Source organism: Heloderma suspectum, chromosome 2 (assembly GCF_057233095.1).
Source record: "Heloderma suspectum isolate Gila_16-S chromosome 2, 16-S_ref, whole genome shotgun sequence".
Lineage (NCBI taxonomy): Eukaryota > Metazoa > Chordata > Lepidosauria > Squamata > Helodermatidae > Heloderma > Heloderma suspectum.
The window spans coordinates 347,875,229-347,899,645 of record NC_139459.1 but is presented as its reverse complement, the minus strand read 5'-3'; the positions used below and the strand labels follow the sequence as shown (position 1 = coordinate 347,899,645).

Below are 24,417 nucleotides of genomic sequence, written 5' to 3'. Positions count from 1 at the left end.
GCTGTTCTCTGGAACTCTGCATTCAGTTGGATATATCTTCCCCTTTCTCCCTTGCTTTTCGCTTCCCTTCTTTCCTCAGCTACTTGTAAAGCCTCATCAGACAGCCACTTGGCTTTCTTGCATTTCTTTTTCTTTGGGACGGATTTCATGGCTGCCTCCTGAACAATGTTACGGACCTCCGTCCATAGTTCCTCAGGCACTCTATCAGGTCTAATCCCTGAAATCTATTCCTCACCTCCACTGTATATTCATAAGGGATATGATTTAGGTCATACCTGAATGGTTTAGTGGTTTTCCCTACATTCTTCAATTTCAGCCGAAATTTTGCAAGAAGCAGCTCATGATCTGAGCCACAGTCAGCTCCAGGTCTTGTTTTTACTGACTGTATGGAGCTTCTCCATCTTTGGCTGCAAAGGACATAATCAATCTGATTTCGATATTGACCATCTGGTGATGTCCATGTGTAGAGTCGTCTCTTGTGCTGTTGGAAAAGAGTGTTTGCTATGATCAGCGCGTTCTCTTGGCAAAACTCTATTCGCCTTTGTCCTGCTTCATTTTGTACACCAAGGCCATGCCTGCCTGTTATCCCGGTGATTTCTTGACTTCCTACTTTAGCATTCCAATCCCCTATGATGAAGAGGACATCTTTTTTTGGTGTTAGTTCTAGAAGGTGTTGTAGGTAGGGGTGGACGAAAGTCACTTACCTGTCGTCGAAGCTTGTTCGCGGTGGGGGGGAGGCGCTTTGCTGCTCCCCCCACAAAGTTCAGGCTGGGGGGGGAGGCTTCCCGCCTCGCCTGGCCGAAATTCAGGCTGCGGGGGAGGCTTCCCGCCTCGCCTGGCCGAAATTCAGGCCGGGGAGGAGGCTTCCCGCCTCGCCCGGCCGCGAACTCCAAAGTTAAAAAAAAACAAAAAAAACGCCCCCGTGATAGGCTACGTGATGATTAACGTAGCCTATCACGGCTAGATCTGCAAAGTCAGCCGTGATAGGCTACGTTAATCGTCACGTAGCCTATCACGGGTGACTTTAAAAAAAAAAAAGCGCGTACGCTAATGGCGGCCCCCATAGGGAGCCGCCATTCGCGTTCCTTATTTGGTCGCTGTAGTCTACGTAAATCTTTACATAGACTACAGTGACCAAATAAGGAACGGGAATGGCGGCTCCCTATGGGGGCCGCCATTACCCGTACGCGCTTTTTTTTTTTTAAGTCACCCATGATAGGCTACGTGTCGATTTACGTAGCCTATCACGGCTGACTTTGCAAATCTAGCTGTGATAGGCTACGTTAATCGTCACATAGCCTATCACGGGGCCATTTTTTTTTTTCTTTCATTGCAATGGCCGCTCCCACCCCGCATGAACACACGCCGAACTGCCAGCCGGACCCGCCGCCAGGAGGGACATTTGGCAAAGGTAAGTCCCGTCCCGGGGGGGGGTGCGGGGTGCGGGGTGTGTGTGGAGAATTTCTCCCCAAAACTTGTTCGGGGGGCTGAACACGTTGGCGCTCGGCCCCCCGAAGTTTCGGGGAGAAATTCTCCGCCATCCCTAGTTGTAGGTCTTCATAGAATCGATCAACCTCAGCTTCTTTGGCATCAGTGGTTGGGGCATAGACTTGAATTACTGTGATGTTGAATGGTTTGCCTTGGATTCGTACTGAGATTGTTCTATCATTTTTAAGATTGTACCCCAGTACTGCTTTTCCCACCCTTTTTTTGACTATGAGTGCTACTCCATTTCTTCTAAGGGATTCTTGCCCACAATAGTAGATATGATGGTCACCTGAATTAAATTCACCCATACCTGTCCATTTTAGTTCGCTGCCTGATTCTCAAGATGTCGATGTTCAATCTTGCCATCTCATGTTTGACCACCTCCAGCTTACCTTGATTCATTGATCTGACATTCCAGGTTCCTAAACTCTTATTTTACCATTAATGATCCTGGTATTTTAAACAGCAGGCAAATAATTTTCAGTATAAGCAAACATCAATAGAGGAAACTAACATGTTTGCAAAAAGCAGTAAGGTCTCTAATCTGCATCTCTCCTTATCAAAATCAAGTGTTCTAATTTCAAAGGTAATTTCCCCCCCCCCATATGAATCCAGCTGAGCAGCCTGATCTCCTTGCTTGTCTAACCTGCATCTCACTTGGTCCCTCCTCCATGCCACCCAGTTGCTCCTGTTTTCTCATTGCCCTGCCCCGTTTCTCTTATTCCACTTGCACAGGTACCTCCTGCCTCATCCCAGGTAGATTCTTTTCTTAGCTTTGGGGAGTATAGGGTATATTTAAAAATACTGCAACCAAAGGAAGCACCTACCTTGGCAGTGTTTAGTTGGGATACCGACCTTTTCATTTCCACCACTCCTGCCCCTCCCAGGGAGTATTGGAAGATGAGTCATCCTGAAGCAGAAGTCTTGCTTGAATACCACTCAGACTGTAACCTCTTCCCTGGCTCTCATAAAGCTGTACAGAAAGTGCTGTACTGTTACCTCCTTTCAAAGGGGTGGGTGGGAGAGCAGTGCAGTTCAACTTCCTCTGAAACAAGAAAAAAGGGTCGGATTTCCTCCCCAGAAAATGTGGCTGAACTGAAACTGAAGATCAAGTCATCTGTAGCAGCATCAAAACATTCCACACAACGTTTTTCATAGTCCAGGAACACCCCTATCTTCTTGGGCTCCTGTTTCAAGGTCAAAACAGTCTGCTTATCGGAAGTTAAATCCAGAACTCAAAAGACAAGAGTGGGTCTATTGTTGTCTTTCCCACAGCCCAGATCCCCTCACTAGGATTAATGGTGATATATTTCTTCCTTTGACAGACTGTTTTGCAATGCCTGTGACCCACACTGCCAATTTTTGTCTTCTCCTTCACCATAACCTCAAAGCAATGAATTCCTGAAGTGAATCGTTCGTGGCACAGCACACAGTGCATAAAATCAAATCTCTCAGAATTGTCAGGCAGGTCCTGTTTCTTCCCTGCATTTCTCACACTCTTCAGATCCTGAGCCAGAATGAGGGTGGGATGTGCTGTGTTTGGGTCCAGGGTCACATTTTCTGCATTAACTGGAGAAAGAGAAAGAGAATGACAGAGGGGGCTGGACGGTGTCGGAGATGGAATCAGCATCAGCTGCTAGAGAGAGACTCACAGCACCTACATTTTCCAGGCTTCACCTCAATTTGGTGAGGAGACACATGCGCGTGCATGCACGCGCACACACACACAGAAAGAAAGGTCACTCTCAATTAGAAGCAGATTGAAGGCAGACAAATCAGTGGCAGATGGAGTCACTTGAGGTCCAATCATATGGATATACTTTAAATTCCCACCTCACCAATAAAACAGACACTAAACAATCATAGAACTGGATGAGATACACATATTGATAATTATTAATGATATTTTCATTAACCTGGCATTTTCTGCACTTGTGACTGAAATCACCATTTTCACCCTGTGTATTTCCCCGTTAGTGCTTTGTCCCGCTTTGTGTGGGCATGTGCTAGGGCGGTGTTGCATAACATTGTCATGACAACAAATCGGGGGGGGGGGCAGATCACTGTTTCTGCCTCTCTCCCATTGCACTACGGGTGCTTGAACTGTAAAGTGGTTAACCATCCCAAATGCTTCTCCAAGGTCCCCCTGAACACAGCAAGGCTTACTTCTGAGTAAACTCATTGGCTGTAAGACTTGCCTTTCCTGGGAATAAGTGCCATTGAAATCTGTGTGGCTTGCTTCTGAGTAGGCATGCACAGGAGTGCACTGTAAGTCTACTTAGAGCAGCAGTCTTAAGGTCTCCCATCCCCTTCAATGCATTTACTTGGAACTTCCCCCTCCCATTGACTTCACCGACTGCTTCTTCTCCCTTTTGCTCACCAGTTTGATGGGCTTTTTTCATATCACCGTTGAATGGGCTTGCACTCATGCCTGTGAAAACATCTGTACAATTGAGAAGCAAGCCAGACACTATCTCTTCTCCCAGCCTACCTTGCAGGGTCATTGGGAAGCCAGAATAAGGAGGAAGAGCAACAACAGCACGGGGATGGTGGTGGAGAAAGCCAGCAACTATCTCTTCTCCTAACTCACCTTACAGGGTCATTGGGAAGCCAGAATAAGGAGGAAGAGCAACAATAGCATGTGGGGGGGAGACCAAGCCGGGTCTAATTAAGGTGTCCCCGTGAAGCTGTCACCAGGGGGGTGGGGGCTGCTTGGGATGGCTTGGTGCATTGACTGTATGGATTTCTTACTGCTGTAGTTGGGAACCCAGAAATCCGTATACTCTTCAAATGCAGTAGTGCAAGCAATGTACTGCATTTAATTACATCACACACTAACATATCTAGCAGACTAGCAGTGCCAGTGACCTTGGGGTAAGCCACTGAGAAGACTCTCTCTACCTTGCCACAAAGTTGGAGGAAGGAGGGGGACAGGGGACCAGCTCCCATAGCCCACTATCCTGGTCACTACAAGGGCTTCCAACTTCCCTCATGCTGTGGAGGAATGGAGGGACAGGGTGGAGCCATCAATCATGTTAGAAGAACCAATGCTCAGGGGAGGGAAGGGAGCAAGGGGCCAGCAGTCACCTTCTGTCTGGATTTTTCCATGCAGCTCCGCCCAGCTATGAAAAGGTATACAGCAGAGGGAAGCCCTGTGAGAGATGCCTGTATACAGGGCCAGTCTAAATCCCGGAAAGGATCCGAAATCAAAAGGACCGGTTTGTAGGGGGATAAAATGCCAGGTGTGAAGAGAGCCTTGGACTCAGATCCTACCTCTACCTTGTGCATAGATTATTTAGCAAGTTACTTTTCTTTTAGCCTCATTGCTTTGCCTTCAGGGAAATGGGTGTTTTGTGACTGGCCACATCTACCATGCCAGCCATTTTGTGAATGGGCCAGCCACCCATCCATGGACCATGGCAGCCATTTTTTGAGATCATCCAAAACACTCGAAATTCCAAAGGTGACCACAAGTCCAAAAAGGTTGGGGATGGGTTCTCCATGGCCACCTCTCTCACAAAGAATGATCTTGGAATTGTTGTCGATCACAAGCTGAATATGAGCCAACAATGTGATGTGGCTGCAAAAAAGGCAAATGCTCTTTTGGGCTGCATTCATAGAAGCATAGCTTCCAAATCCCAGGAAGAACTAGTTCCCTTCTACTCAGCACTGCTTAGGCCTCTGGAGTACTGTGTCCAGTTCTGGGCACCACACTTTAAGAAGTATGCAGACAAACTGGAGAGGGTTCAGAGGAGGGCAACAAAGATGATCAGGGGACTGGAAACAAAGCCCTGTGAAGAGAGACTGAAAGAACTGGGCATGTTTAGCCTTGAGAAGAGAAGACTGAGGGGAGATAGGATAGCGCTGTTCAAGTACTTGAAAGGTTGTCACAGACAGGAAGGCCAGGATCTCTTCTCGATCATCCCAGAGTGCAGGACACGGAATAATGGGCTCAAGTTACAGGAAGCCAGATTCTGGCTGAACTTCAGGAAAAACTTCCTGACTGTTAGAGCAATACGACAATGGAACCAATTACCTAGGGAGGTAGTGGGCTCTCCCACACTGGAGGCATTCAAGACGAGGCTGGACAGCCATCTGTCAGGGATGCTCTGACTTGGATACCTGCATTGAGCAGGGGGTTGGACTCGATGGCCTTGTAGGCCCCTTCCAACCCTACTATTCTATGATTCTATTCTATGATTCTATGATTCTAAGGAAAGACCCCTCAGAGAGAGGTATTGATGGGTGAGGTTGACTACTGTACTGCAATGGCTAAATAAAGAAAAAAGATGGGGATGGGGAAGAGAGGATGATGTTGCATCTTCTCACCTCAGTTGGTGGGACATCTTGTGTCTGGAACTGAGATAGTGAATTTCCCTCCCACTGGAGACAATGGGAGGGAAATTTTCAACTGACTTAACTAACATAAAAGAGAGGGAAGGTTGCTCCTCTTCTTCCTCTGCCTTGACTGGTGTGTGCCTGGGAGGGTTCGGGAAGTGTCAGTTAGATCTTCCACCACAGATTCTCCCTCCTCTGCCCCTATAGGATTCATCTGCCCATTATTCCAAGAGACCTGATAGGTGTGTTTGTTTTAAGACTCACCTGCAGGAGATCACTTGCTGGCCGCTGGCACTTCTCTTCCATCTCTGATCAGCTCACTGAGTCAGGAAATCTCCTTTGAAAGTCTGGTGACCTTCGAAGTTCTTCCTGCCTCTTCTCCATCTCTTTTTCCAAAGCAACCAGCTGTGCCAGCCAAAATTGCTCTTTTTCCTGAAGACACTTCTGCATTCGCTCAATAGCAATCTGAATATTCTGCTTCTCCACTCCTAACCCTGTCTGAAGCAAAAACAGAAATCGAGGAAGTGCAGGTGGAACATGAACATCATTAGTTGGAAAGTCGCTAGAGGCCTGTCGTTGTTACAGTGAATGACTGCTTGCACATCTTGATTTGTTACGTCTGCTTCAGCCGACATGCTTCAGCCAGCTTGCCTTTTCCCAAACAAATGAAAATAAAAATGAATGGATTATGTAAATGGAGGGAGCAATCCTATGGCTGCTAGTCAGCGAATAGACAGCCATAGGATATGTCGTTTTCCAAGAACCGACCTTGGAGCCCGTGCTCCGAGGTTGGTTCCCGGAGAACTGACCTCCCCCACTTCCGCGCTGCCTTTCAGGCAGCGCAGAAGAGCCCCCCACTCCATGCTCCAAAGAGGAGCACAGAGCAGCCAAATCAGAGCGTTTTGGGGGGCATTCCGGGGCGGGGAAGGTGGAAATGCTGGTACAACACATCCTATGTGTCTTACTGGCAGCCTCCTCCCCCGCTCCACCTTCCGGAGGCTAGACAGCTGAAATCGGCTGTCTAGCTGCAAATGCAGGGCAGGAGAAGCGCGGAGGGAACAATCCCCTCTGTGCTTCTCCTGCCCTGCATTGGATAGACGGTCGACTCTGAGTTCGGAGGTGGCTGCCTTTCCCCATAGGATTGCGCCCTAAGTTAACATATTTTTTAATTTCATAGAGAATAAATAATAATACATATGCTTGATTAGTAATAATTTAGTTTTTTTCCCATGTAGTTAATTAATCTTCTGTAAATTGCTGCTATCTTTATATGCCCATTGAACTGTCTTGGCCCTTAGGTGAATTCTCTATTGTTTCTGTATTTACATTTTCAAATTTTTCCTAGTCAATCATTACATGTATCTACTTTTCCATTTATATACTGTCCAATCTGTGTTGAAGGTAAGGGGGAGTGTGCAATTAGGTGTGCTATTTACAAATATGGATGTCACTTTCATTGGTGAAACTAGAAGATGTCTCCTGAAAAGATGTAAGAAGTACCTGGATTTAGCTTAATGAAACACGTGCTAGACCATGGTCTAGAGATGGGAGAACCAGGGATGATCAAGCTTGCTGAAATTCTCCAAACTTTACTTCAAAGCTTGGTTTGGCTTGCTCCTGTTCTTGTTTCCGAGCGGTTTTTCAGGCCGTTTGAATGGGAAAAGTTGTGCATTTTTTCAAAGGTTGTGCATTTTGAGAAAGTTGTGCATTTTTACAGTGCACATTTTGCGAATGCAAGTTTGGAGATTTGCAAACATTTTCAGAGAACATGCACTCCCATTTGTGTTTGCATTTGGGGTTGTGAGCAGGGCACTTTTGAGTGATTTGCGAACTGAAACAAAATTCCTGCTAAGTGGTCCCTTCATATGAGGGGGAAACAGAGCAGCCTTAGGGAGAATCTCTGTGCTGCCAATTGAACAGAGCCTCCAAAGGAGAAAGATTAAGGAGCTGATGTTTATGGATCACTTGAAACCTGATATCAGTGAGAAGGATGGGATGGAACAAGCCATGATATTAATGTGGTTTGGTGGGTTGTTTAACACAAGTGCTGATTGTTAACTTTTTGAGGTTTGGCATGTTTCTGATTGGTTTTGACTCAGTTTATAAGTGGTATTGCAGCATACTCTCATTCTGACTGAAGGTGGCATGAGGTGAAACACTTCATGTACTAGTGAATGTATATTATTTTGAATTGTATTCTGACAATGGCCCTGTTTGCATATCATGGCAGCAAATCATGGTTAATTAACCTATGATTTGCCAGGGATGAGTGGGAGGGACAAACTAAATAGCATGGCAGTTAATCCATGGCAAATCTCCATGACATGCAAACTGGGTCAATGATAGCCTGTATCATTGTGAAAATATTGTATTTTCACACCATATGTGTGAAAATATTATATTATATTTTGATCTTCTTTCTCACTGTTTGACATGTATATGTTTATGGAAAATCAATAAAAGATTAAAAACAGACTGGGGAATAAGAAGCTATTTTTCTGTCTCGAGCAAATTTGAATCTGAATTCTAACTCTCTACCTTTTAGTACCTGAATGAATTAAATCTTGAATTAATTTTTGCAATTTCCCCAATAGCTGACCAGTTCAACAGAGCAGAAGATATTGAAGAAGAAATAAAAATGTTGGGATTACGCACATCTTTACTAAGGATATCTTCCCTCACCGTAAAATATTATAGTTTTTCCAAGCCTGAAAATCTGATTTGAAATCATGCAAAGGTCCCAGGTTGAATCCCTGGCATCTCCAGGTAGGATTAGGAAAGTCTCCAGCCTGAAACCCTGGAGACCTGCTACCTGAGCTAGATGGATCAATGGCCTGACACGGTATGAAGCAGTTTCCTATGTTCCTAACACACATACCCATTTCAAACACTGAGATATGTGTTGCTTCATGGATCAAGGGCAGGAGGTCCAATCCTCTCTCATCCTCAGTATGTGAACATTAAACACCTACCAGGTACTTCTGTCTTCTTTGCTCTTCAGCCTGTTTCTGATCCATAAGATTGTCTCTCTCCTTCAGAGATTGCAGCTGGGCCTGGATTTCTTTCTGTAGAAACAGAGAAGGCTTTTGTTCAGGAAACTCGTGTATTCAGAAGGAAGTCAGCCAATCCGTGATCATCAGGGATTTCCTCAAGAAGCCACTCTATCCTGGCAGTGAAGGGATGAGCATTGGTTTCTTCCTTCAAGGCATCTTTCAGTTTCCATAGGGGACAATTAGGAAGGTTCTCTCTTCTCTCTCTTTCTTTCTTTTGCCTGCTCCAGTTGGTGATGTTTGGGGAACATATACTAACATTTTAAATCAGGGGTTGGGGACAGACTTCCAGTTTATGGGGTGGGGAGCAGTGGGGGGAGATGTCTGTGCTTCCAAGCAGAGAGCTCCTAGTGGAAGCAATCAGAAGGCCTTGTGCAGCTGTTCCATCTTTTTTCCTTAATGGATTTTCTGCATTAAGCGAAAAGATGGAAGAAGCTGTAAGAAAACACAAGCGGGTCACAAGTAGAAGACAACATCCTCTGGAAGCCCAATAAATTTTCATGAAAAGAGACAAGGCAATGGCACCATAAAAGCCTTGTCTAAAAGCCCCATTAAACTAATTCTAAAGAAAAATAATAGAACCCTGCGGTCCACTAACTGGAGTCAGGTGGAAAATAGTGGCTCTGGCAGCTGGACATGCATTAAGAATTAAGGAACAGGGTGCCCCTGAGCACATGCTCAGCCCACGAATTTGTGATCAGGGCCAGAACCAAGTCCATAAGCCCTTTCATACATCTCAGAAACCCTTGCTCATCTACTGCAAATCACCCAGAGATCTACCAGCATTGTTGCCTGCTGCTCCGCCTCATTCCTACCACCTGCTTGCATGCCAGGGAGAGAACTGCTAAGCTTGAGCATAGCGCTCTCCTGCACACCACCACGGTCGTCTGGGCCAAGGCGAGAGGAGGATGAACAAGCAGGCTGAAGTGTTGAAGAGCAGGCGCATGCCTAGGGGATTCCTGTCAGAGGACCCTCTGGTGGGTTGTAAGCTCTCGGCGGGTGCCCAAGCATGCCGACCCCCAAGACCAGCCCTGCACACACCCCTTCGTGCCTGCCGAGCCTCCACGTCTCCCTCCAGTGAGAATTCCCTCCCTTCCTCCATTGCTTGCCTGTGCATTTCCTGTTGCATACCCAGTTCATGCCCTCTCCCATTCACCCCCATCCTTCTCTGACTTACACAGGGCTTGGAAAGGAGTGAGAAGCGCTGTTGCTACTTGGGAGAAGGGAGTGGGGAGGCTGGAGGAAGAAATGCATGGGCTCAGCAGGCATGAAGGAAGGATTGCTGGCTGTGTTGGGCTCTCTGGCTTCAGAATTAGAAGGAAAGGCCGAGAAAATTATTTATTTATTTTTATTCATTATTACATTTATATTCCACCTTTTTTCCTCTTGTAAGAAAGTCAAGGTGGCTTACATAGTCTTCCTCCTTTCCATTTTGTCCTCACATCAACCCTGTGAGGAAGAGTAACCCTGTGAGGACGGCTGAGAGTAAGTAACTGGCCCAAAGTCACCCCATGAATTTCATGCCCGAGTGGGAACTAGAACCTGGTTCTCCTGAGTCCCTGTCCAACACTCTAACCACTACACCACACTGGTTCACTCTGGGGAACACACATTTGCCATTTAAACAGATGTATTCAAAATAATTGTGCAATAAGATGCCAAGAATAAAACAAAAGGGGCATGAAAGCAATTTGCCCCCATCTTCCTTTTTTAAAAAGTTGGCAGGGAGAAGCATGAGAAGATGCTCTGTGTGATAAAGATGGTGCTGGGGGAAGGAGCAACTTCTGCAGCTCTGTGTGTGTGCACGGTCTCTCCTCCGTCAGCTTGCAACCCTCTTGGGTGTTGTTGAGGTCTGTTTGTTTCCTCTTTTTGCATCGATAATACTCTGTTCCTCCCCACACCACCTTATTGCCGCCCCACAAGGGAACTTAAAATAAAACGCACACGTATGGTAGAACTTCATATCACTGAAATAAGGATTATAGATGCATTAAGTGGTCTTTTTTTTTTAAAGAACTGATAGGAGGAAAATTGGGTGTTCCCTTTCCCCACCCACAGAGCTACGTCCCCAAGTCCCCTAGTGTGGACAGCACACAGTGGGATAGTGTAGAAAGTCAACTGCAATCCCATTTGTAGTGCAGGAGCAAAGACTGGGGAGTGCTGGGAGCCCTCTGTCTGAAAGCACCCTTGGTTTCCAAACAGGTTTTCAGCATTACTTTCCCAGAAGTGGTGCACTTCTGGGAAAGCACTAGCCATATTAGGAGGAAAGCATTTCATTGTCAAAGACCTAGAGATTTTCCTACTTTGTATTGCTGGGCAGCCTCTTCCAGGAGAAGCACAGTATGTGATCTGTGCTCTGGGGTTCACTCACAGCCTATGCACACTAATTCTCTGTCCTCTCTGCAAAACAGGTTGAGTTTCTCCTTATGGTTCACACACAGATTCTCCTTTGCTGGTTTGAGTGGGAGGAGTTTGATCTTTTCCACTATAGTTGCCAGCTGCCAGTTTGACCGAAGATTCCCTTTCTGCATCTGGGCTTTACAGAGAGGACACTCCACCTCCCCTATGTCTTCCCATATCTCACTGTAGTGGTTGATACAGCTCCGATAGTAGTTGTGTCCACAGACACAGGATCTGTCAGTTGCTCCTTACAGATGGGGCACTTGGCTTCCTCTTCCACATCTGTGTCTGGTAGGACCATGGTCATGGTGAGCGGAGCCTCTGAGGCTTTGTTATTAGTCAAAGCAGCTTGTGTGACCTGTAAGAGAAAAGCAGGATAGGAAATGGGCTAAAGAAGGAAGAAATGCCTGTTGGGTAATAATAAGCATAAGAAATGTAGTGTCCAGGACATGGGAAGTAATAGTTCCATTCCAGGAAAGGATTTAGGACTAGGGTTAGGACTATGTGATGTCATAATCCAGCAAGTGCTGGGGCTGCTAAATAGGTTTTACAATTTTATGGCACAATCCTATTGATTGCACCCTTGAGGACTGTAAGCCCCTGAACTCGGAGGCTTATGATCATCCTATGCAGGGTGGGAGTAGCAGTGGAGGCGATTTTCACCTCCCGGTCCTTCTGCCCTGTGTTTTTCACTTGATAGGCTTTTTTGCCCATCTAGCAAAGCTGTTTCATAGGGGGTGCAGGGAAGGGGGCTGGCAGAGGCTCAGGTTAGCTTGTCTCCTGGCCTCTCCAGTCTCCTCCCCTCCAACCAAAATGTCCCCCCCCCCGGTCAAATTCCTGACCTCAGAGGCCAGCCAGTGTGGTTCTTGCCACACCAGCTGAGAAGCGAAGAGGGAGGGAGGTCGGATCTCTGACTCCCCCTTCTGAGGTTGGAGTTCTGTCTCTGACCTCGGAGGGGGGTCTCCGAACAATGCTATGGCCCCTCAGACGTTGTCTAGGGTCCACAGGACTGCTTCCTCCCCAAAACGGGGAGGTGGTGAACGCCTCCCTTGAGGAGGGAGTGATGCCATCAGCCCTCAAGGAGGCAGTGATAAGACCGCTCTTAGAGAAGCCCTCCTTGGATCCTCAAGTTCTGAACAACTTTCGCCCAGTCTCAAATCTGCCATTTTTCGGCAAGGTGATTGAGCGGGTGGTGGCGGTGCAGTTGAAGGCACACTTGGAAGAAACTGATTATCTAGACCCATTTCAGTCAGGCTTCAGGCTTGGGCATGGCATGGGACAGAAACGGCCTTGATCGCCTTGGTAGATGATATGAGGAGGGCTCTGGATAGGGGTGAATACTCCTTCCTTGTTCTCCTCGACTTCTCAGCGGGTTTTGATACCGTTGACCATGGTATCCTCCTGGACCACCTGGAGGGGTTGGGCATTGGAGACACCGTATTGCGGTGGTTCCGGTCCTTCCTCTCCGGCAGGTACCAGAGGGTAGCACTGGGAGAGGAGGTTTCGGACCCGTGGCCACTCACTTGTGGGGTGCCACAGGGTTCCATCCTCTCTCCGATGCTATTTAACATCGATGTGAAGCCGCTGGGGGCTATCATCAGGAGGTTTGGGGTGCAGTGTCATCAATATGCGGATGACATGCAGCTCTACCTCTCATTCAAATCTTCACCAAGGTTGGCCATAGAATCCCTGTCCAAATGTCTGGAGACGGTGAGTGGCTGGATGGGGAGGAATAAGCTGAAGCTGAACCCTGGCAAGACCGAGGTACTTTTGGTGGGAGACAAGAGGAGGCTGGGGGATGTTGACCTGGTGTTGAATGGGGTACAGCTACCCTTGAAAGACCAGTCCGCAGCCTGGGGGTCATTTTGGACTCCCAGCTGTCCATGGAGGCTCAGGTGTCAGCTGTGAGCCGGACAGCGCTGTATCAACTCCATCTGATACGGCGGCTGCACTCCTTCCTTCCCGACCATCTGCTCCCATCGGTAGTACATGCCCTGGTCTCCTCTCGTTTAGACTACTGTAATGCGCTCTACGTGGGGTTACCCTTGAAGATGGTTCGGAAACTGCAGCTGGTACAGAACGCGGCGATTCGCCTGATTAAAGGCAGCCGCCGGCGAGATCACATCCCTACAGTGCTGAAGGAGTTGCACTGGTTACCAGTTGTTTTCTGGGCCAAATTCAAGGTGTTGGTTTTGACCTTTAAAACCGTATATGGTTCCGGCCCAGCCTATCTTAAGGAGCGCCTCCAGCAGCACCAGACAGGCCGCTTAACAAGATCAGCCTCGGATGGCCTTCTCTCTGTCCCATCAGCCAGGACAGCTAGACTGGTGGGGACGAGGGAGAGGGCCTTTTCTGTGGTGGCCCCCACTCTGTGGAACTCCCTCCCTGGGGAACTCCGTCATGCCCCCTCTTTAATGAGCTTCCGTCGTGAATTAAAAACGTGGTTGTTCAGGCAGGCATTTGGGGTGGGTTAGGGTATTTTAGAAAATGTTTTTATTGTAGAATTTTATTGTTTTAAACTGTTTTATTGTATGTTGTACATCGCCCAGAGTGGCTGGGTGACCAGCCAGATGGGCGATTAATAAATATAATAATAAATAAATAAATAAATAAATAAATACAGAAGAAAAAGACTTCAACCATCCCTCCTCATACAATTAATGTAAGTTTGTGCAACCCTCACATAGCCTCCTAAATTCCTCTGAAGTGCCACCCTTCTAAAAGTAGCCACTTGGCTTTGGGAATTCTCTTCCCCTGCCCCCCTCTATTCCCAATCACCATTCTTCTTTTCTTCTTCTTCCCTCCCCTATCTTAGACCAGATCTACATCTCGTCTCATATTCATACGATCCCATCATGGTGACACTATATCCCTCTTGCACATTTATACCTTGTAGCACACACAGTGACATCTGTTGCAATATTTTGAATAATACAGAAGGAGGAGTTAATGCTAGAAAAACAGTACACAGAATGCCTAAATGTATATATTATCCCTTTCTACAACAAAATGGTGTTTACTCCTAAGTAAATGTACCATGATGATCACCACAATGAACTAGCCAAGCTTTCCATGGGGAAACCTATGTACTTGGTTACAGATGCTCATTTTCCCCCTTAAATATATATATTATCTGTTTCTACAACAAAATAAGCAACATTTGCTTATTCTAAGTAAATGTGTTTAGTGATGTCCCATGATGAGTTGTGTTTGAAATGTGAAAATCTGCACAAATCTGCACAAGTCTTTTTTATCTTTAACACGATTTCCACTGTTGTTGTTGTTGTTGTTGTCGTCATCATTATTCTCTAACATATTAAGAATAAAGCAGCCATGGAGTTGTGGAATGGATGCTTGCCATTTGAATTAAGTGCACTGATCCACCCTAAGACTGGGGGTAGGGGGCTATAAGACCACCAGGTCCAGAGTCCAAAATTGCCTAACAGTGCTACTATCACCTGGCTTTCTTGGACTGTGCCTGATTCTGCAGAAAGCTGCCCAGCCAATTGTCACTGGGCAATTGCACTTGTGCCCTGGGCCACTGTAGGCAATGAAGCCCTGACAAAAGAGCAGGTGCCTGGGCTGCTCACATATCAGACGGAGTGCCAGAAGCCTTCCTCATCTGTTGCTTCCTCCAAGCTGGCCCAGGTCCCACACTTTGGAGGAAAACAGAAATGGGTTTGCTGGCAAAAAGGGTTTGAATGAGCAGCATTGTCTGAATCTGGGACAAGGTAATTTAGGAATGTACAGGTTGGCCTGGCTGGCTTGCTTGTTGAGTGTTTCTGGAGCTCCCTGGCTCTGCAATCATCTTTCTGAGTGCACTTTCTTTTTGTATGAGCCATGTGGCCAGATTCTAGTGGGCACATGGTCCTCCTTGGCATCAGGGGGTTTGCACTAGGCTAGAGAAAGGTGAATACAAGTGGGAGGAAGAGGGGCTTCTTGCTCTTTTGTGTTCAAAAGCCACAGTGCCTTGTGGTACTCACAAATTTACTGTGGCATAATCAGCTTTCATAGACTGGAGTCCACTGTACCGAAAGTCATTCTGAAAGATGTTGCTTTTCATTTAACTGGAGAAAAATGGCACTTGCTGAAATAAAAGGTACAGGAACCTCTGTTGCATCTGATGCCCCTGGACTAGCTGGCTTTTTGCCCATATGTGCTTCCCCTCCTCCTCCCTCCCTTGAATTTTTATGCCTGAACCTATGCTGTGGGTTCACAGAATCATAATCAGGTTGGAAGGAGCCTACAAGGCCATCGAGTCCTACCCCCTGCTCAATGCAGGAGCCCAAGTCAGAGCATCCCCGACAGATGGCTGTCCAGCCTCATCTTGAATGCCTCCAGTGTGGGAGAGCCCACCACCTCCCTAGGTAATTGGTTCCATTGTCGTATTGCTCTAACAGTCAGGAAGTTTTTCCTGATGTTCAGCCGGAATCTGGCTTCCTGTCACTTGAGCCCATTATTCCGTGTCCTGCATTCACATTCTGGGATGATTGAGAAGAGATCCAAGTGCAGTTGACTAGGACACTCCCGCCCCCCCAATAACTGTATGGTGCTTTAAACATTTACCAGTTGCAAATGGAACATGGCACACTGGCAAGGGTGAGTGTGGGAACGTATCATAGACTATAATAACCCATGCTCTTAGGCTGCAAACATACACAATTACTAGGGAGTAACCCCCATTAAATATAGTGGGATTTACTTCCAAGTAAGCAAGCACAACACCAGAAAGAGACCCCAGGACAGGAGGATGGGGCTTTGCTGCTACTGGTCCTTTCACCAGGCAAGGAAGCAGGGCGAGCTGCTGCCAAAGGGGGCTCCTCATTTTATTTCAAATACTTTTGGGGGGTTTCTGGGATTTTAGAACCCATTTTTTTTTAATAGTTCTACACCAAATGTTGAAGTGGTGGCTGATGACCAATCTGACCGGTGGGGCAGAGGGTGGGTCATTGGAAGCCGAGCCAAGGGGGTCACCAAAGGTGGAACAGTTGGACTATATGGATTATATGGACTATTGCCTTGTACGGGTACCAAAACATGGTTTCTGTGGAAGTTTTGTGGCTTATTACATCACTCCCATCTATTCATATGTGACTGGTGAATGTGGTTGATTTGGCTCACTTGGAAGTTGTCATTGCGGACCATTTGCAAATATAGACTATTGCCCAGAACAGGTGCTGGAATGTAGTTTCTGTGGAAGTTTTGTGGCCTATTACATGACTGTGGTCTCATCTTGTGTGAATTTGGTTGGCTTGGCTCGCTTGGAAGTTGGCGTTCCAGGCCATTTCATTCTCTTCTGTATGGGTTTGGGGCATTATGGGTTTAATAATAATATAATATAATGCAAGGGTTTCAGTCCTAAAATATGTTTCTCAAATGTCTCTAACACATGCCATTGTTTTGGGCATGTTTTTCTTAAAATCAAGGGGCTGTTCCAGCCTGTTCCTTTCTGGCATGTAAACTGTCCCATTTCAATACATGAATGGGGTGTTTGTATATACAGATAATAAAATTCTGTGAAATGGTGGGACTTTGTGGAAGCACTTAATCAATCTATACAGTACCTTCCAGCAATAAGAAAAAAGTACTGATTTCCTACCTTGTCATTGTGGGCAGCTTCTGCCATAAGAACCACATTGTGGGCTTGTGCTCTTTGCCTCTGTTACACTCCCAGCAGAGATGGGCTTGATCCTCCTCGCAGAAGAATTTCAGAGGCTTCTGGTGCTTCTCACATACTCCTTTCTTCTCTTTGGCTCCATTTTTCAGTTGCACGTTGGACCTCAAGTTCCTTTGCTGAACCGTTTCTCCACAGTGAGGGCAGGGAAGATGTGTGCCTGATTCGCAGGCAGTGTCGGCAGAAACTGTGCCCGCAATCTAGGATCACGGGACCTTTGCAATATTTCAGGCAGAGGGGACAAGTGGCTTTATTGCAGCGCTCCTCCGTGGGACTGTCAGTCTCCATGGCTTCCCTTCCGTGAATTGATATAAGACCATTAGTTTTTTATTTCTGATTGCAGGCACTGATTGAGTGTTTCTTTTCTGGAAACTGACACCTGGATCAAAAACCATGATAAGAAGAGCTAGTCCACAGTGCCATCTTGTGGCTGCATAAATGAAAGATATAGAAGTCCTGGATAAAGGGAAAAAAGGGAGGGACGAGGGGGGAAATGCAGAACCTCATGATTCTGCAAAGGAAGCGGAGGCAGAAAGCTGCCGTACAGTTGCGGGATTTCTGCATTGTGTGATGACACCCAGGATGAAGAAGGAGCCTTACAAATTGCTCAGCAAGAAGCATGATGAAATGAACAGGTACAACCGCTTCATACAAAGGAGGATGCATCTAGGACCGTGTGGAAATGCTTTTTTCACTGACACAGTTTATCGTGGTGTCGGCTTTCATGGATTAGAGACCATTTCCTTAGATGCATCATCAAGTGTTATCCTCAAGATATATGCATGATATGGAGAAAAAAACTGTAAATAGTGGGGTCAGACATAGGCCTGTTTCATAGGATGAAATCCAAGATGTACCTATGGTATTTCTATACAAAGCTCAATTCTATACAACAGCCTTCCCCGACCTGGTGTCTTCCTGATGTGTTGGTCTACAATTCCCATCATCCACATGGGGGTTGTAGAACAACACATCTGGATCACACCAGCTGGGGAACGCTGGTATACAAGAGAAGCCCAGTGACCATCCACAACATACACAAAGCTTTGTTAAGCTAATGTAACACCTAAAGCAACTTAGGGTGCCAGCCTATACCCACTAACCTGGGAATAAGCCCTACTGAACTTAATGGGACTTCTGAGTAGACATGTATATAGAATTGTGCTGTCAGTGCAGCTTTAAGCAAGCCTCAGACCTACTCCACTTCAACTTGCAATATGGGGAGTAATAAATGAATATTATTTATCTACGTTCCAGTTTAAAGATAACGGACCATAAGAACTGTTGCTCATCATTATCTGGACAGCAGACTGGACAGGCAGGCACACAGGACACCTAGTCACAGGCTTCCACACTATGGGGAGACATACTATATTTCTATTTAAATTATAATAATTAGTTCTAAATTTGCATGTATACATACAAATTGGCATATTCAAATTTTATGCAAATGGCTGTCCTCTTTTGTGGTGATGCATTTAATCCTTTCTGGGCAATTCCTAAGAGGCCACCTTACAGGTGAGCCTCCATGGGTTCACTGTTCAGTTCACTGCTAAAACCCTCATTACAATCAACAATACATTAGGAGTGTAATGAATGAAATAACTGTTTTAGGCTGTCCACGACTTAGTAGAGATCTTCGTTCCTCAGTTCAGTCCCAGAAAAACAACCTTTTTATGTGGCTCAAGAATTCATAATTTCCAGAGGGGTAGCCATGTTAGTCTGTATTGTGGAAATGCAGAGGAAAACGTTATTTCATAGAGTTTAGTGGTGTACAACAAATTGTTCCTCATGTCTAGACTTCCAGTTGGGCCTGTTGCTTTTAGTGGTTAGTTATGGTTCTTCTTCTTCTGTTTGAGACTGAACAACTTGAGAGGCTAGTAGATAAGCCTCTGGTGAGATCTCAAGATTAGCTATTTGTTAGGAGAGTAGCTGGCATGGAGTTATCTATGCTGGCTTACTGCCAAACATTCCCGAAGTAATTGGAGTATGGCCAGGATAGGGGTAGGGTTAACATGAGCATAATAGTATATATGCATCCCTGAGATGCTCCCAGGGTGGGATCTCAACATAAGCTCATCCAGAAGGGTGCTGCATGCAAGTCTGTTATTGGAGTCATGTCGGTTGCCATATTTTGATGGGATTCCTGGCAACTGTTGGGATGTAAGCCTTATAATCCTGCTTTGTACTTGCTGGCAGCAATAATTGCATTGCAGTGTTCTGCTTTAATTACTCTGCTAATTTGCTTCTGCTTAAACAAATCTTTAGCCTTCATCCATTAGTGTGTTCACTGTATTCTGAATCCTAAAAAGAACCGTTGCCTCTTGGCAACACAGTCTGTTGCAGCAAAACAACAAAGAATCTTGTGGCACTTGAAAAACTGAGGAATTTATTATGGCATAAGCTTTTGTGGACACTGTCCACTTCATCAGAGGCATGCAGTGTTAACCTAAAGTTGGCAGATCCATATATACATGGTGGGGGTGGGGGTGGGAGATGTAAACTTTGTTGTCAGAGGGAACTGAAATGCAAAAAGTACAGACCTTATCATGAATTCTTCCATGCAAAACGTAATGTTAAATCAAATTCCCAAAAATATCAATATAAATTTTACACTCTTACAAAAAAAATTTATATCGCTCTCCCCAATAGGAAACTCAGGTGGTGAGTGCCAACTGGGCCACTGAGAAATAAGAGGGAGGTATCGCCATTTTCAGAGGAACCCCAAAGTTTAAAAAAGTTTTTTTTTTACTTAGGGAAGAAAAAATGATGAGGACACTAGTACAACTCAATGAGCACCAAGTATGGTCAGTAGCCAGCCACAGAATGTTGAGTGTCAGTTGGAAAAGAAAAGTGGAAAAATTGGGTGTAGAGGACATGGAATAGCCTGGTCGGGGACGGCAGGGCTGGCTGGCTGGCACCTTTAACAAGAGTACTTCTATTTGGAGGTGCAAATATACGTATTACAACATTTTTTTGCAGGTCCCACATCTTTTCTTCTAGTAGGTGAAATAATTTTATGATTTTATGAAGCCTTATCTTTTAAAAGGTCTCTTAAATAGAACCAAAACAAATCTAACCCAAAAGGGAATTTAAAATTGATGATTGATTCACAATATTTGATGGAAATTTTTTGAACAGAAGAACTTGGCATGGATTAAAAAGAAAAAATGCTCCAAAGCAGAAGAGATTCTGGGCTGGATCCAGGATCTGCCTTCTGTGAGAGGGTCCTCCATGAAAGGAAGTGTTCCACTCGTGGAAGGTCCCTCCACCTGATTTTTGGGAATCCCCCCTCCCCACCACACAGAGCTCAGCCCATTCAGAAGGGTCTCCTGACTGTCTGTATGTGGTGGTCCTGGAGGGGCTGCCATGGGAAGGAGGGGGTGAGGAAATCCCCTTCTGCCACCATAGTTGATCTGGATCCAGCCTTTTGAGTGGAGGTGCACGGAGGCCAACATTACATCACCAAAGGGTAGGGGGATAAAAAAATCTGCTCGAATAACTTGAGCAAAGGCCATCTCATGGCCTTGCTGTGTAAGTGCTGAGCATTCGCCATATTTCATTGCACCAATCTCTTTTGTCAGGGCAAAGCCTTGTGGGCAGGCGATTGGAGGCAGTGTCTTCTCCTTCAGTTGTTCCATCATGCCTTTGTCTTCTTAGAGGTCCACTTTGGTATCCACCAGTACAATGGGACAATGGAGGCTGGTGCTCTGATTTCGGTGGGGCTGTAAATCCATTCTGGGCTTCAGTCACAACTCAAAAGGAGCTAGGCCCCATCAAAATTGGAGCCACCAGCCTCCACTACAGTGGGGATACCGGGGCAATGGTGTTGCACTTCAGGAGACCACTCTGCACAGACATTTTCAAAGGACACAGGACTCATGAGAGAAAAGCAAATTAAGGACATGCCTGTTCCTGGTTAAGTGAACGGGCGCATGTTGCCATAGTCCTCTTGTTCAGTTGAAGACCACAAGCCCAGCTTGAGTGGTTTCCCATTCACCAGCACATTGGAAGAATATTTGTCCATGAGAGTGGGTATGTAACGCTCAGGAAATGCATCGGCTGAATAAGTGATAATTAGGCATGTTTTCATCTCCCACCACAACACACTTGGTGGTCGGCCTCAGGATTGCTGCTGCGGCTGCATCATGCTAGTTCTTGGGGTTGCTGCCTCTTGCTCTTTTGCTGGACCCAGCCTGCGGAGGCTCTGTTATGTAAGTGGAAAGGGTGACAAACTTACTGAGACCTTCATACACTTAGCGATGCGACATTACATTGTTGTTGTTTTTGTAAACCTCTTTCTCATAAAATGAGAATGAATATGACTGGATCTCTTGTTGATTATTCATTTCTCTCTGTTGTTTATTGCAGGGTTGCACAGCCGCTTTCAGCTCGAGGGCCAAATTCCATTTTGGAGAAGCTCTCGGGGCTTGCATTCCAGTGGTGGATGGAACTAAAGGCCCCAAACTCCAAAATATTTTGGGCCCTAAATTTCAAAGTCTGATATCTGTCCCATGTAGTTATGTGTGACTGATGAGTTTGGTTGATTTGGCTCACATGGAAGTTGTCATTCTGGCCTCTTTTGTGGAATATGTACTATGGCCTGATGCGGGTATCAGAATGTGGCTTCTGTGGGCTTTTTGTGGCTTATTGCATTCCAGCCATGGAGTTATGTGTGACTGAGTTTGGTTGATTTCATTCATTCGGAAGTGGCCGTTCTGGGCCATTCTGTACCGTTCTGGATGTGTTTTGGGCATTATGGGGTTAATAACAATATTATATTGCAAGAGTTTTAGTCCGAAAATATTATTCTCAAGTGTTTCTAACACATGCCACTATTTTTGGCATGCTTTTTTAATATAAAGGGTCTGTTGCGGCCCGTTCCATTCTGGCCTGTTCTGTTCCAGCTTTTACACTGTCCCCTGAAGGAACATCTCAGCAGTATTTATTGAAACAAGTATGCAAAAAGGGATGCGATTAGTGCCCATTTTGAGGGGGCAAACAACCTTTTTAATACTGAGCACTGGATACGGGCATATTTTGTCAACCCATCCCAACCAGAAACTCCTTGGAAAGCATAACATCAAAAGTAAAATTTTAAAAGGAACTGGATAAGAATACCTCGTGCTGTAAGCTGACATTTATTACTAAAAAATATCCAGAAATGGCAAGAGCACATAAGCAACTACTTATGTTAAAAATAGTAGGTTTTCTTGAAAATTTTGATTTGGAAAATTTTCCATTTTCCAGAAAAAAATTACTATGAAAATTAGCCTAATTTGCATAGGAAAATTTCGGTTTGCGCTGGAATTTTTTCCCCTGCCCTAGTGCAGGGCTAGGCAATGTGGTGCCCATGGGGATCGATGCACCCCCAGACACTTCTGCTGGTGCTCACCAAGGTGCCCTACCTCTTCCAATTACCTTTTAAAATTAATATATTTTCTTACCAGCAGCTGGAATTCGTGTGTCATAGGTTTCTGTTGGTGCTGAAAACTGTGGGTTTAAAGGAGTTGCTTAGTGTGCTGGGGCTTAGACTCCACTTCTGCCTTGTACTCAGTCTTTTGGGCAGGTTACTTGTCCTTTCCCATGCCTCCCATGGCAGCCATTTTGTGGTGGTGCCCAGGACAGTTTATCAAATTGCCAAGTGTACCCACAGCCTTATGGTAATCTAATTTAACATGTTTATTTTATTGAATTTAGTAAACATAGCTTTAAAAAGTACCCCATGTTAATGTTTTTGTCCTAATGCACCACAATATTTGACCTGAAATGCTTGAGGAAAATAATTAAAGCACACTTAATATTTATTTATTTATTTCATTTCTATACCGCCCAATAGCCGAAGCTCTCTGGGCGGTTCACAAAAAAATATGGTTTACAGAGGTATCCTATGGTCCCTGGGCGAGTCATAGGATGGCTCAGATTCCCCCCAAGGTTGGAGAAATAATCAGATGGCACAGGGAGCATCTCATGCAAAAGCTTATCTATGAAAGTAGACAAATTTACATCACTAGTGTGGTAAAAGTCAAAACTGGACTTGGAGGTCCGTGCCCAGCTGCCCTCCAGGTAAGATTCAACTCGAGTTTATTCGTGTACAATGAAGGCAGCTCAACCCAGAGGCAGCCCAGATCAACACTCACCAGTTACATTTATAATCATAATGTGGCTAAATAAGTGACATCAGCCAAGCCTAGCACGCATGTCTGCTCATTATCAATTAAACTTTTATTGGACCATCACCCTCGGCTTCTTCTCAGAGCCCTGTAACTTTTTGCAAGGAGGACAATTCATAGGCCTGGGGTGAGTTGCTGTGGAGACAAGATAACTTATTTCTACTATCCTAACAGTTTCTTCTTTTGTATGAAACAAACAAAGACAACAGGTATAGGTTTTTGAGGAATCTACTACATTGGCACAAAAAAAAGCCGAGACAACATGGCCTTGCCTTAGTTATTTTCCACACTAGGCACATCCTTAATGCCGATTATACGTACCTTAGCTCTGCGAGTAAAAGCCTCCAGTTGAGAAATTCTGACAAGCGAGTCGTTAAAAGCTTGTGATGCAGTTTTGTTGGCTGCCACCCTATCTTCCAGCTCGTTAACCTTCGTCTCAATTTTTTTGCCAGGAATTGTTAATTAAATCCACAGCCCCTTGCAGGGTGGTGATGGAATTTTGAATTACATCCAACCTTTTAGCCTGTTCAGCTAATTGCGAAGAAAAAGTTTTTATCAGAGTAAATAATTCCCCTATATTTTCAGTTCTTGGTGCCTTTGCCAAAGGAGGTACGGGGGGAGTGGGCAGAGATGCATTTCCTTTTTTTCTCCTTGCTGTAGCCATGTTTCTCTTCAAACAGATCTTGCAGGTCCTCAGATATCCTCAAATATTGTTAATATTTCTTAAACCATTCCTCAGATGTTGTTGGTATTTCTTAATCCATAAATTAAATGGAGCACATCAGCCCTAATTTCTCCTATTTAAATAGGAGTTTCAAAACAACTTTTGGCGATGACTAAGCTCTGGGAGGGTAGTCTTGGAATCCAGCCCCCCTGCTGCTTCGCCGAGGTGACTAGTTTACCAAGACTTAATTCAGATGCTGCCTTGACTCCCCTTTTCATTCCAGGGGAGAGATGAAAAGGTTTTTCAACCTTTTAAAAAGCTGTTTGAGATAGCCTCCCGCAGACACTCCGCGGGGTGCTGCAAGGGCGACATTGGCTCCAACCAGAAGTCCTGTGAAATCAACTTTTGAGGAAACCTACTTAGAATTGCACTCCATATCTGTTTAGGAATGCAGCCTCATTTGGAAATAATTCCCACTGAATGGAGCAAGAACTTTGTATTTGTGGGCGAACATGCTTAAAGACCACATTCTGTAGTTATTAACCTGATTTAAATTATGCACATTTTTAACAATAAAATAAAGGCATATTTTGATTGCTCATAGAGTAGAAATTGTCCAGAGGAAAAAAG

General features: G+C 45.4%; 1 protein-coding gene and 1 long non-coding RNA gene across 5 annotated transcripts in view; one reads left to right on the top strand and one right to left on the bottom strand.

Moving 5' to 3' along the window:
- The window catches only part of LOC146355426 (uncharacterized), a 79,250-nt gene extending 56,494 nt beyond the window's left edge, over positions 1 to 22,756 (top strand). For both annotated transcript variants that reach the window (XR_014787180.1, XR_014787181.1), the window contains exon 4: positions 21,322 to 22,756. This is a non-coding gene — a long non-coding RNA (uncharacterized LOC146355426). The remainder of the gene's footprint in view (positions 1 to 21,321) is intronic.
- LOC146355427 (uncharacterized) lies at positions 1,320 to 17,171 on the bottom strand. Of its 3 annotated transcripts, none has more exons than XR_014787178.1 (5): positions 16,876 to 17,171; positions 11,461 to 11,634; positions 8,799 to 8,891; positions 6,091 to 6,320; positions 1,320 to 3,057 (listed from the first exon to the last, which is right to left on the bottom strand). XR_014787178.1 is itself a non-coding variant. In XM_084830630.1 (5 exons), the coding sequence occupies exons 1-4, from the start codon at positions 16,900 to 16,902 to the stop codon at positions 6,139 to 6,141; spliced, it is 480 nt and encodes a 159-aa protein (XP_084686756.1). In that variant the 5' UTR covers positions 16,903 to 17,171; the 3' UTR covers positions 1,320 to 3,057; positions 6,091 to 6,138. The 3 variants fall into 3 exon arrangements, 2 of the variants coding, with proteins under 2 accessions (XP_084686756.1, XP_084686757.1); XM_084830630.1 differs by having other exon boundaries at positions 6,091 to 6,324; XM_084830631.1 differs by having other exon boundaries at positions 1,320 to 2,533; positions 6,091 to 6,324.
- Positions 22,757 to 24,417: the final 1,661 nt, after the last annotated feature.